The sequence below is a fragment of the Aquarana catesbeiana genome, linkage group LG04, assembly GCF_042186555.1.
Source record: "Aquarana catesbeiana isolate 2022-GZ linkage group LG04, ASM4218655v1, whole genome shotgun sequence".
Classification (NCBI taxonomy): Eukaryota; Metazoa; Chordata; class Amphibia; order Anura; family Ranidae; genus Aquarana; species Aquarana catesbeiana.
In genome coordinates this window covers 490,663,510-490,677,632 of record NC_133327.1, presented here as the reverse complement: position 1 = coordinate 490,677,632, position 14,123 = coordinate 490,663,510, and the positions used below count along the sequence as shown (strand labels likewise).

General features: G+C 42.1%; 1 protein-coding gene across 1 annotated transcript in view; it reads right to left on the bottom strand.

Moving 5' to 3' along the window:
• SOS1 (SOS Ras/Rac guanine nucleotide exchange factor 1) overlaps positions 1 to 14,123 on the bottom strand; it is a 519,460-nt gene that overhangs the window by 315,410 nt on the left and 189,927 nt on the right. Inside the window, exon 5 of the mRNA XM_073627668.1 lies at positions 11,823 to 12,032. Coding sequence (XP_073483769.1) covers positions 11,823 to 12,032 — 210 coding nt within the window. The remainder of the gene's footprint in view (positions 1 to 11,822; positions 12,033 to 14,123) is intronic.

Genomic DNA, 14,123 nt, shown 5'->3' with positions numbered 1-14,123 from the left:
ACCAGCGTCACCCATAACGGTTATACGGTGATCAGTGGTGAAAGGGTTAACTAGGGGGCAATCAAGGGGTTAAAACATTTATTAGATAGTATATGGGGGTCCCTGTCGCTATAAAACGCTGACGGCGAACCTAAATATTTACATCCCTAACTAGCGTTACCAGTGACACTAATACAGCGATCAGAAAAATGATCGCTTAGCGACACTGGTGACAGGGGGTGATCAAGGGGTTAAAACTTTATTAGGGGGGGTTAGGGGGGTATCCTAGACCTACAGGGGGCTAACACTAACTGCCCTACCACCTCTAACTGTCACAAACTGACACCATGCAGTAATCAGAAAAAAAAAAAAAACTGCTTGGTGTCAGTGTGACAGGGGGAGGGGAGGGGTGACTAGGGGGTGATCGGGGGGGATCGGGGTGTAAAGTGTGCCTGGCATGTTCTACTGTGTGTGTGTGTGTTGGTGCACTCACATGTCTTCTCTCCTCGGCGCCGGAACGGAAACTGCCGAGCCGAGGAGAGATGACATCACATCCTCTGCCTCTGTGTACTACACAGAGGCAGGGGATGATTGTCATTGGCTGGGAGCGATCGCGAGGGGGGAGCACAATCGGATGGCCTCCCCCTCATCTCTAAACGCTCCCAGACCAAAGCCGACCGCCGCTGGCACTGGGGGGGGGGGGGGGGTTCGATCGGACCCCCCGCCCGCGGGAAGGCAATCACGTACCATGTGTTGACGTATATAGTCGTTAGGCGGTCGGCAAGTGGTTAATGATACTAAGCACAAAAGTATACAAAGTTCAAACTAAGCATATATTACGTATGCAGTATAAATGAAAACATGCCAGTATGCGTTTAAGCAATATGCATTTATGGAGGCATGCGTTTATGCTTAAGCAAATATGCTTTTAAGTAAAACACAAAGCTTGTGTCCATGCAAACACTGCACTTATGCAATACGCGCACATGGAGACATGCATTTACGGAATAACCAAGCATGCGTTTATGAAACGTGTTTATGCAACATATGTTACGCAACACGCATCTAAGCAAACATGTGCCTATGCACCATGTGTTATGCAAATATGCATCCACGCAAACACGTATATCTATGCAACATGCATACACACTTATGCCCACACGTCTATACCAACATATGCTTATAAAAACCTACGTTTACGCAACATGCGTCCATGCAAATGCGCGGTCGCGGGCAGCCTTGGGAGGCCCCATGCTGGGCGCCACCAGCTTGTCGGGCACGGGGGCGGGGCCCTCTACGAACATGTGCCTATGCAAGTAAGCAAGCATGTATACTATGCTGCACCTGGGCCAATACTAGTTAGTCAGGATTAGCCAAGTGCATAGGCATCCAATGCAGCCACTATGCTGCTTCAACAGCCTAAGGCCTCTTCCAAACTTGTGCGACCCGTCCTGCAACTTCAAGATTCCTGACAATTCGCACTCCATGATTTTCAATGAGTACCCTTCACATCCGTGCGACTTCAAGTCGCAGCGACCTCAAAAGCAGCCCCTGCACCACTCTGGTCCCACCTTGGTGCAACTTGAGGTCCGTAGACCTCAAGATTACAAAATCGCATTGAAGTTGCGGCCAAAATGCGCAACTTCCAAATCACACAAGTGTGAAAAGGGAGCCCAAAACTAAGCTCCTGCAGACCCAATGCATGGTATTCTGGAGATGCAGCTCCTTCAAGTGCACCGATGCCCATTTTCTTCCAAATGTGCTTATGCCATATGTATGTATGTATGTATGTATGCATGCAACATCTATGCAAAACATGTGGTTATTCAAGCATGCGTTTAGACAACAAATTTGCAAGTATGTATACTATGCTGTACCTGCCCAACTGCACTTGGCCCCATACTAGTTTTTACTAGTTTAGCACATATGCATGCCACGCAGCCTTTTCCTGCTTCAGCCTAAAAGTAAGCTCCTGCAGACCAAATGCACATTATTCTGAAGTTTGCAAGTATGCACCTGTTCAACTGCACCAGGCCCCATACTATTTTTGTGCCAAATGCACAGTATTCTGGAGACCCAACACTTTACAGTGCACTGCTAGGGGTGTATCAACTTACAGTTGTACAGGTCCTCCCAAATTAAGCAGTAAGTATGCAGTGTATAATTATGACTTCTCTGGCCACACATTTCTCCCATAGTAAGTACTCACACTTTACTAGTATCCATGGGCTGCTGTTATGCCTCAAGAAGCCCTGCGGAAGCTGACGACCATATGGCTTTCTTAACATGGCTGCCCTTCCACTTCCTGCCTATATGAAAATGGGCCATACTGAGCGATCCTGCGCCCTCTAGTGGCTGGAGGAGAAACAGCAGCTCACATACACTAAGAAGTACACAGCACACTGTGCCCCCAAGACAGTCAGATCTCTCTATTTTTTTTTTCCTTTTTTAAAAAGACAAACTGAAAAAATGCAGACTTACCATTCCCACTGCAGGACTGAACATAAACAGGAGTCCAATCTTCACCCATCAAGGTGAGCTTTGTCATAAAAAGACCTTCAGAGACTGGGTCCCCCCCTTAATATGGGGTCCACTCCCCTGGACCTGTATCACACCCTGCGGGAAAGCACCTTGGTCAGAACAAACCCTGCATAGGGTTCCATAAAGGCGTAAGGTTGCATTACAGGCAAACCTCGAGGAATCTTCTCTCCTTCCAATGAGGCTCGGGTAGCATCCATTTTGGCTGATAGCTTTTTCGAATGGATCCTAATGAAGTCCATGATTCTAAATAGAACCGTCCAGAGCTCCAAGTATGCTCCAAGAGCAAATGTATCACATCATGGATCATTCCACCTTACAGACACTGGCAAAAAAAACTGAGGTCCTTCCTGTGTAGGAGGGGTTATATAGGGGTGGACTTCCTGTTTGAGTATCTGCCAGTGTCCATCCATCAGTAAGTGGCATATAACCCATATAGTCATTATTATGGTTGCACTGTGTCCCATGATGTACAATAAAGAAAAAGACTTTACAATCACTTTAACCACTTGCCGAATGGCCACAGTAAACATAAATCATTATTCTGATGTTAAATACTGGTGTTATGGCAGCAGCTAGCTGCCATAACCCCTGTATCATTATTAGTGCATAGTGCATAGAGCCCACTCAGCTCTATGTACTTGGAGGACCGGAGCGACCTCCAACGTCACTTCCGGTTCTCAGTCATGATTACATGGATTTTTTTTTCTTCTTAAAGTCATAGAAAAAAAAATTCTTTTGCTTTTAAAGTAAAGGAGATCTGGGGTCTTTTTGACTACAGATCTCTTAATAAAGTTTACATTGCTTGTAATAGGAACAAAATGGTGATTCAAAAAAATGAAGAGACAGTGTAAAAATAAAAGGTAAAATAAGAAAAAAAAAAGTTAAGCGCCTTATTCCTCTGTGAACGCATACGTAAGTCACACCCGCATACATAAACGTGTTCAAACCACACACGAGGTATCGCTGCCATCGTTTGAGCAAGAGCAATGAATTGTTGCACAAGACCTCCTCTGTAACTTTAAACAGGTAAAATGAAAAAAAAAATGTTTAAAACGCCGCCTATGGAGATTTTAAGTACAATAGTTTGTTGCCAATCCACGGGTGTGCGCAATTTTAAAGCATGTTAGGTATCTATTTACTTGGTGTAACATCATCTTTCACATTATACAAAAAAATTGGGATAACTTATTGTTTTTTGGGGGATTTTTTATTCATTAAAGTGTATTTTTGCATCCTATGCATTAAGGTGAAAAAATACCTGACAGTGACCGGCCCCCAGTCCCCCCCCTCCCCCGTTTTACTTACCTAAACCCTCAAACTTGTCTCACTGGGACGCGCCATCTCTCGGCTAGGGGGTTCTCTGCTGTTCATTGGATAAATTGATAGCAGCGCAGCCATTGACGCCGGCCGCCGGGGGGCAGGGCCGAGTCCGCAATTCGGCGCCCCCCCTTCTACCAGGGGGTTATCTAATGCGGGAGGAGCCGAGAGAGCTGTCGAGGGACCCAAGAAGACGAGGATCGGGGCCACCCTGTGCAAAAGGAGCTGCACAGTGAAGGTAAGTATTGTTATTTTTAAAAAAAATACATTTTAACTTTAGTGTCACTTTAAATTTGTGGTTATGAGCATTCAAAAGCTCCTCCCGTGTAGTTCTGGGCTGATCCCTCACTTTTCTCATGATCATCCTTACCCCATGAGGCAAAATCATGCATGGAGCTCCAGACCGAGTATGATTGATGGTTATTTTGTATTTCTTCCATTTGCGAATAATCACTCCCAACAGTTGTCTCCTTTTCACCAAGCTTTTTGCTGATGATCTTGTAGCCCATTCCAGCCTTGTGCAGGTCTACAAACTTGTCCCTGACGTCCTTTGACAGCTCTTTGGTTTTACCCATGATGGTGATGTTTGAATGGAAGAAAGACAGGTGACTTTTATACATAAGTTGTCGTTAGGAGCACCTTCTTAATTTGACAGGACTAATCGGTGTACCACACAAGCACATATTGTAGCCAGTCTGTGGAAGCCAAAATTATTGTTGGTTGGTAGGGGAGCAAACACTTATTTTACTCACTGAACTGCAACTCAATTTATATCATTTGTATACTGTATTTTTTTCTGAAATTTTGGTTTATATTCTGTCTCTATCATTTAAAATACACCTATGATAATTATAGACCCTTCATTTCTTTGTAAGTGGGCAAACTAACAAAATCGGCAGGGGGTTAAATAATTATTTTCCCCACTGTAGCAGTGGTGAGGCCACACAAACTAGAAGTAGTTTTCCCTAGAATGGCCGGACCAATACATCCACAGCACAGTCAGCAGATAGTCAACTTGCTGACCAAACTTTTCATACCTACATCCTCCCAGTCGCAAAGCGGGCAGTTCGTTGTCTGCCAGCATTACTAACGCACATTTCACTCCTCTCCTCCACCACTAATCTCACTATAGCTCTAAAGACTAAGTAATCTGTAAAACATCTTGACTGTATCATAACAGATTTGCAGCTGGAACCGCCACTTAGATATATCCAGTGAAGTGACAAGTCTCAGATGCTACACAGAGATTACACAAATTCTCCTACATAAGTTGTAACTGTTTAACTGCAGCCCTCTCTCGTTTAGTTGTTCAAAGTCCAGAACTTACACAGCTTTACTGAGCTTCCAGGAGGGGGCAGAGATAAGAGGGCACACACTGCACAGCTCAGAGGAGAAATCAGTGTAGCCTCAGAGCTCATTGGAGGGAAATTATATACCCTCCTCTACACAGCACACAGGAATACATGCAAAGCTGAGGATATGAATTACAGGCTCTGTGCTAGAGGGCTCCCCCCCTCCCTTTATCTCTTGAGTCATACAGAGAGCAGAGCAACTAGACAGCAGAAAGAGATCACACTCAGTGCTTTGGTTTGAGATGGGTAGACACTATATAAATATGTGCTTTATTAATTTTTCATGTCAGAGGTTTACAGCCATTTTAATATTATAAACTCCATAGGAAAACATAAGCTTATCCAAGTGTAAACAGAGGCTGCTGATCATAAGGTACTGTTAACAGCAGAAACAGTGACAACGGTTCAAACTGTTGATTTATGCAGGTCCACTTTGGAGAGATCATTGATTTCTGCCTGTGTGCTTGTGCCGCCATTAAGCGAAGGAGGGGGGGGGGGGACTTTTTACTCTTCCCAAATCCTATGTATTATACATGGGTAAAACAAATGTCCAGGCGCATAGAGAAAATCCCAAGTAAATAGAAAATTAATGAATGGAGTTGTGGCCGCTGCTGTCCTGAACTCATAGACCAATGAGATGGAAGCAAACGGGGGAAAGAACAGCGCTGAACAGACATAAAAAATATCCTCAGATACAAGACAATAACACTTTATTCCAGTGGAAGTGAAGATAATCACCAAAGCATACAGCAGTCTGAAAACGGACAGACTGCTGTATGCTTTGGTGATTATCTTCACTTCCAATGGAATAAAGTGTTATTGTCTTGTACCTGAGGATCTTTTTTTTCACAATAAAGTTTCCTGTATAGAAAAGAAAAAGGAGTATAAAGTACATAGAAAGTGGGTATTGCAAATACCCAAATGTAAATGTTACATCATGAATGTCAAACTGTTAACAAAATGTGGTATAAGGCACAAAATAAAGGACAAAAGATAAATAAGGAAATAAAATAGCGTACAAAAAAAAAAAAGATTAATAATTTCGGGATTCTATTTGAGTGCAGGCTATGTAGCTAAGGATTCAAGCTTTGTTTGTGTATAATATGAGGTTTCAGATGTTTAATATAGATACAAATGTTCATATCTAAAATTGCATATACCGGAGTAGGTAAAAAAGGAGTATTTTAATTGCAAAATTACAAAAGCCCGGAGGAGTATTAAGCATTTGTAAGTTCTTTAAAGGTCTCTGAAAGGGAGAAAATAAGCCAGGGTTGCCATCTGAGGTGAAACTGTGTTGAATTTTTTCTCTTAATAGCTATGGTTTCTTCCATTTCATATATTGATTTGACTTTCAGTAGCCAATCTTTAATTGATGGGATATTTTTAGTGTTCCAATGTATTGGAATTAATGCTTTGGGCTGCACTGAGTAAATGTAAATGTATTTTCTGTAGGAAAGGTCATTTATGTGCAAAAGACAAAAGGCTGCGTTGAGTTTTATTTGTGTATCTGTGATGAGGGTTATCCATTTTTTGATTTGGGTCCAAAAGGATTGGATTGGTGTGCATTTCCACCATAAATGGAGAAAAGAGCCTCTTTTTTCGTTGCATCGCCAGCAAGCGTCCGATTCCCAAGGAGACCATTTTTTAATTTTAATCGGTGTGATATACCATTGAGTGCATATTTTATATGATATTTCTTGAAGATGGGTGTTTAGAGAGCATTTATGGGTAAACACGCTGGCTTTTTCCCATTTCTGGTCTGTAAATTGCATATTTAATTAGTCTTCCCATATTTTTTTGTATTTCTCTGGGCAATCGGACATCGGCTGCGATAACCAGTTGTATGTAAGAGTTGTAATCTTTTTTATTGGCGTTTGGTTAAAGCATATGTTTTCAAAGTTTGTAAGTGCTCTATTTATCAATTCTTTATTTTTGTTGTTCACTATAAAGTTATGGATCTGTAGGTAGATCCAAAAGTTGAAGGGTTTAGAGCCTAGTGCTTTTTGTAGATCTGTGTACGATTTTAAATTGTTATGTTCTAGACAGTGGTATGCTAGTAGGGGTTTGTTGGATAAATCTCGTGTCAGGGAATTATTGTCAAGTCCTGGTGGAAAGTCTGGATTATTTGCTAGTGAAGATAAGGGGCTGGGTATAGAGGATATTTTGTGTTTACTAGCTAAATTGTGGAATATCTTCAGAGTTGGGTAGATTAGGGGGTGCTTTTTAATGTTAAGAGGGTATTGTCTAGGGTCAGTCCATGGTAAGTACTGCACCGCAAGTTTTGACCATGATTTTTCTGAGTTTACCCAATCCTTAGTCTTGCTATGGCAGTGCCAATCAACTATTCTGGATAGGTGTGTAGCATAATAGTATTTTCTAAAATCAGGGAGTCCCATTTCTCCTCTAATTTTGGGGCATTGTAGTATGTTGTATATGGGGACATTTGTTAGCCCATAGAAAATTTCTTTGGATTGGCTCTAGTTTTTGAAGAAGCTTTCTGGTATATCCATAGGTAGCGTGTGAAATAAGTATAGCAATCTTGGCAGAACCGCCATTTTTAGTATGGCGGCCCTGCCAAACCACGAAAACTGCTTGGAGTTACAGTTTTTTAAATCTCCTTTAATCTTCTGGAATAGTGGTTGTAAATTGTTTTCGTAGATGGAATCTATATTAGGGATGAGATGAACCACTCCAAGATATTTCAATGAAGTACTTTCCCATTTATAAGGGCAATTACTAATTGTGAGTTGTTTCGTTTTTTTGGATAGTGTTAGGCCCATTGCTTCTGATTTTTTATGATTAATTTTAAAATTCGATATGTATTTGAATTCTTGAAAAGTTTTGTTTAAATTTGGGATAGAGATATGTAGTTGGGTAACATAGAACAGTAAATTGTCAGCATATGCTGCTAATTTATATTCTCTTTCATCTACACTAAACCCATGAATCTATTGTTGTAGGTTGATAGTTCTAATCAATGGTTCAATAGACAAAATGAATAATGAAGGCGAGTAGGCAAGTATGAGTCACAACCAAAGGAGAGTAGGCAAGTATGAGTCACAACCAAAGGTATCGAAATGACACCCAAAGTTGTATGAATTATTTAAGAGTGAGTATAGTTGGATTAAGATATTAGGGTAGGTGGCAAGGCATGGTATGTTTATACGGATCACCAGTCAGGTGTCCGTACAAATATCTTGAGATTAACGGTTTAAATCAGAGATCAGAGGCAGCAATCTCCAGAACTATTGTCTGATCTTTAAACATTTGTTCGTAGGGAGCGATCGATTTATCATTTATATGAAGTAGATGTAGCAATTGATTTCACCCGACAATCAAGAATTGGTTTATCTGTTACATTTTTATAGATTATTATTGTTCAGGAGTAATCGAGGCCCCACCTGATACTCATAGTAATGTAAATCAACATTTTTGCTATTGTCTTATAATTTCTAGAAACTGAACTGAGAGCTTTGCATTAAGAAGGGTAATAACAATAATGCTTAGTCATAACAACATTAAACAATGCGTTTCAAAACTGTAATAGGTACAATATAGTAACTAAAACAGAGCTATTCTAAACTGTTCAGAGGAGAAGGAACGCCAACTTCCAATGTTCAGTTCAAGGATCTTTTTTATGTCTGTTGTTCAGTGCTGTTCTTTTCCCCCTGTTTATTATACATGGGTGGAGTAAATAGTTGGAGAATGATGTGGTCTACAGTTACACCTGTGTAAATGACAAAATTACAAGAGAAAAATATTTTTTTTGGACTGAAGTGAATCAAATTGTGGCACTGCTGCTGAATGTAAGCTACTTCTGAAAGAAAAAAATTCCAAAGTCAAGTAATTTCCAGACCACTGTTCTTAATTTTTACGAACAGTCTGACTGGAATGTTACCAGCAGATTGGAGAAAAGCCAATGTAGCTCCAATATTTAAAAAAGGGCCACAATACATCCCTGGGAATTACAGACCAGTTTAGCCTCAGTTTAAAATCAATAGTATGCAAGCTCTTGGAAGGGATGAGAAGGGACTATATACAATAGTTTAGTAATGAAAATGGTATCATTAGCAGTAATCAGCATGGATTCATGAAGAATCGTTCTTGCCAAACCAACCTATTACCTTCTATGAGGAGGTGAGCTGCCATCTAAATAAAAGAAGGTCCATAGACATGGTGTATCTGGATTTTGCAAAGGCATTTGATACAGTTCCCCATAAATGTTTACTGAACAAACTAAGGTCTGTTGGCATGGACCATAGGGCGAGTGCATGGATTGAAAACTGGCTACAGGGGTAAGTTCAGAGGGTAGTGATAAATGGGGAGTACTTGAAATGGTCCGGTGTGGAAAGCGGGGTCCCCCAGGGTTCTATCCTGGGACCAATCCTATTTAATTTATTCATAAACTACCTGGAGGATGAGATAAACAGCTCAATCTCAGTATTTGCTGACGATACTAAGCTAAGCAGGGCAATAATTTCTCCACAGGAGGTGGAAACCTTGCAAGAAGATCTGAACAAATTAATGTGGTGGGCAAAAACATGGCAAATGAGGTTTAATGTAGAAAAATGTCAAATAATGCATTTGGGTGGCAAAAATATGAATGCAATCTACTCACCAGGGGGGGAGAACCTCGGGGAAATCTAGGATGGAAAACGATCCTGGGGGTCCTAGTGAATGATAGGCTCGGCAGTGGCATGCAATGCCAAGCTGCTGCAAGCAAAGCAAACAGAATATTAGCATGCATTAAAAGGGGATCAACTCCAGGGATAAAGTGATAATTCTCCCACTCTACAAGACTCTGGCCTGGCCGCACCTGGAGTATGCCGTCCAGTTCAGGGCACCAGTCCTCAGGAAGGATGTGCTGGAACTGGAGAGTCCAGAGAAGGGCAACAAAGCTAATAAAGGGATTGGAGGACCTTAGGTATGAGGAAAGGTTACGAGCACTGAACTTATTCTCTCTAGAGAAGAGACGCTTGAGAGGGGATAGGATTTCAATGTACAAATACCGTACTGGTGACCCCACAATAGGGATAAAACTTTTCAGAGAAAGGGAATTTAATAAGACACACGGCCATTCACTAAAATTAGAAGAGAAGTTGTTTAACCTTAAACTGCGCAGAGGGATCTTTACTGTAAGAGCAGTAAGGATGTGGAATTCTCTTCCACAGGCAGTGGTTTCAGTGGGGAGCATCGATAACTTAAAAAAAAACTGTTAGATAGGCACCTGAATGACCACAACATACTACTATATAATACTAACATAAAAGCACACACACAGGTTGGACGATGGACTTGTGTCTTTTTTCAACCTCACCTATGTAACTATATAAATATGCGCTGTCAGAGTTTGCTTTTTCTCAGGCTGTTTTTGAAAATCATGATATTCTTCAACAGCATGGACAACTTTATTACAACCCACAAACCTGGAATTGAAAGACTTGACGGCTACAGCACAGGCTTAAATGGCCGGGAGGGTGTACATGAACGTCCTGCCGTTCTCGCGCTGCCCGTGTGGCGCGCTCTGTGATCGCCATGTCCTTGGGACTCGGCTGATCACTGATTGGGGTAAAAGGGCCAATCACAGCGGGCCCTTTACCACGTGATCAGCTGTCGGCCAATAACAGCTGTTCGCGGAAGTAAACAGAAGCCGGTTATCAGCTTTTTTTTTTTCTCACTCTGTCAGCGTGAAAAAAAGTAGAAAACCGCTAACCGACTTCGGTTAGAGTGACATCGGTCCCCTTAGTCCCCACCAGTTCTGCTATTCAGTGCCCTCTATCAGTGCCCCCTATCAGTGCTACTTATCAGTGCCACCTACCAGTGCCCATCACTGCCTCATCATCAGTGCCGCCTACCAGTGCCTATCAGTGCCGCCTTTCAGTGGCGCCTATCAGTGCTGCCTCATCAGTGCCCACCAATGCCGCCTATCAGTGCCCATCAACAAAGGAGAAAAATGACCTTTGTGCAAAATTTTATAACCAAATATGAAAAATTAATAGTTTGTTTTTTCTTCAAAATTTTCGGTCTTTTTTTGTTTGTTTAGCAAAAAATAAAAACCCCCGGCAGTGAATAAATACCACCAAAAAAAAGTTCAATTTGTGTGAAAAAAAAATGATAAAATTTCATATGGGTACAGTGTTGCATGACCGCGCAATTCCCATTCAAAGTGCGACAGCGCTGAAAGCTGAAAATTGGCCTGGGCAGGAAGGAGGTACAAGTGCCCAGTAAGCAAGTGGTTAAAGGATTTGAATATTTTTAATGTTGTCCTTGAAGCAGAATGAAAAGGCCCTCTGGGGTTGTTTTTTTTTTTTTTGGCTTTTGTAAATGTTCGCCCTGGCAATGCTCAGTTTCCTAAATCTTTTTTTTTACAATAGTTTGCTTATGAGCCCCAACAAAAGCAACTAACTGAATATAAAAACTCACCTTCCACCTTCCATAGACTTCATTAGGGTTTGGGAAGATGTTAAGGATTTCCACATTTTGAGAAAAGTTTGTGAAACTGGCCCAGAATCAAACCCGGGCAGAATTTCTCATCCCCATTTATAAATAATAGCAAAAGAGCTCATAAATAACTATTGGAAAATGTAAGAGTAACGCAATATATTAAACAGGAGTGTTAGGTGAAAAACTCACATGAGCTGAAAACAGCTTTGTGTTGGAGGCAAAAGGTTCTCGAAATACTTTAATGATGAGGTTCAGTTCCCTTATATATTGTCTAACTTCAGCCATAAAAGACTTCACAAGGTCATAATATGTTTGTTCGCCTAAAGTGGATGGCTCTTCATCAGCTAGGCACAATACGCTCATGTCTTCCTCATCTTGGTGAAACATATCCATCAACACCTGTGTAAAAGAAAGGTGGCAGTATTTAGAGGACACCAACTTCAAATAAAAATGAAAGTTTGACACAAGAAAATAAAATTAAATATTATAAAATAAAGTAAGTCTACCCAAAAGTAAGTTATAAGTGTAATCCTGAAGTCATCTACTAGCTTCTTATATTTTCTAGGTACTCCAAAAACGGTTCCTAACTTAGTTTCAATTACCTTATCACTATGGGTGCTACCACCTGCCTTGAAGTGTTAATACATACATACACTGTGTAATATACACATACACACACACACACACACACACACACACACTGTATCTCACAAAAGTGAGTACACCCCTCACATTTTTGTAAATATTTTATTATATCTTTTCATGTGACAACACTGAAGAAATGACACTTTGCTACAATGTAACATAGTGAGCGTACAGCTTGTATAACAGTGTAAATTTGCTGTCCCCTCAAAATAACTCAACACAGCCATTAATGTCTAATCCACTGGCAACAAAAGTGAGTACACCCATAAGTGAAAATGTCCAAATCGGGCCCAATTAGCCATTTTCCCTCCCTGCTGTCACGTGACTTAGTGTTACAAGGTCTCAGGAGTGAATGGGGAGCAGGTGTGTTAAATTTGGTGTTATCCCTCTCATTCTCTCATACTGGTCACTGGAAGTTCAACATGGCATCTCATGGCAAAGAACTCTCTGAGGATCTAAAAAAAAGAATTGTTGCAAAAAAATACATAAAAATTGCTTAGGCTATTATAAGATTGCCAAGACCCTGAAAATGAGCTGCAGCATGGTGGCCAAGACCAAACAGCGGTTTAACGGGACAGGTTCCACGCAGAACAGGCCTCGTCACGGTCGACCAAAGAAGTTGAGTGCACATGCTCAGCATCATATCCAGAGGTTGTCTTTGGGAAATAGACGTATGAGTGCTGCCAGCATTGCTGTAGAGGTTGAAGGGGTGGGGGGGTCAGCCTGTCAGTGCTCAGACATACTGCATCAAACTGATCTGCATGGCTGTCATCCCAGAAGGAAGCCTCTTCTAAAGATGATGCACAAGAAAGCCTACAAACAGTTTGCTGAAGACAAGCAGACTAAGGACATGGATAACTGGAACCAAGTCCTGTTGTCTGATGAGATCAAGATAAACTTATTTAGTTCAGATGGTATCAAGCATGTGTGGTGGCAACCAGGTAGGGAGTACGAAGACAAGTGTGTCTTGCCTACAGTCAAGCATGGTGGTGGGAGTGTCATGGTCTGGGGCTGCATGAGTGCTGCCGGTGTTCTGCCATATAGTGTCCTCGTATCAGATAGTGTCCGCCTCGTACTGCGCAGGCGCAGCGCCTGCGCAGTACGGAGGAGCAGGAGATGCCGAAAATGGCCGAAGTTGATCAGCTGACCATCAGCTGTACACGGCGCTCGGGCACCTGTTAGCGATGGCAGTGTAAGAGGGCCCCTCGCGGGCTCGCTTCGCTCGCCACGCTTCGGGCACGGCCTCACTGCGCTCGGCAAATATTTATTCTAACTCTATGTCCACTTGGATAGTAGGGAATGATCCTGGACATAGGGTAAGAATAAATGCGCAGGCGCCGTGTACAGCTGACGATCAGCTGTTGAACTTCGGAGACTTTCGGCGTCTCTTTTGTCCTCCGTACTGCGCCTGCGCAGTACAAGGAGGACACTATATGATAGGGGACTGAATTCGATAAGACACCGGCACTAGCGAGCTACAGTTCATTGAAGGAACCATGAATGCCAACATACACTTTGACATACTGAAGCAGAGCATGATCCCCCCTCCTTTGAAGACTGGGCCACAGGGCAGTATTCCAACATGATAATGACCCCAAACACACCTCCAAGACGACCACTGCCTTGCTAAAGAAGGTGAGGGTAAAGGTGATGGACTGGCCAAGCATGTTTCGAGACCTAAACCTTATTGAGCATCTGTGGGGCATCCTCAAAAAGAAGGTGGAGGAGCGCAAGGTCTCTAACATCCACCAGCTCCATGATGTTATCATGGAGGAGTGGAAGAGAACTCCAGTGGCAACCTATGAAGCTCTGGTGAACTCCATGCCCAGAAGGGTTAAGGCAGTG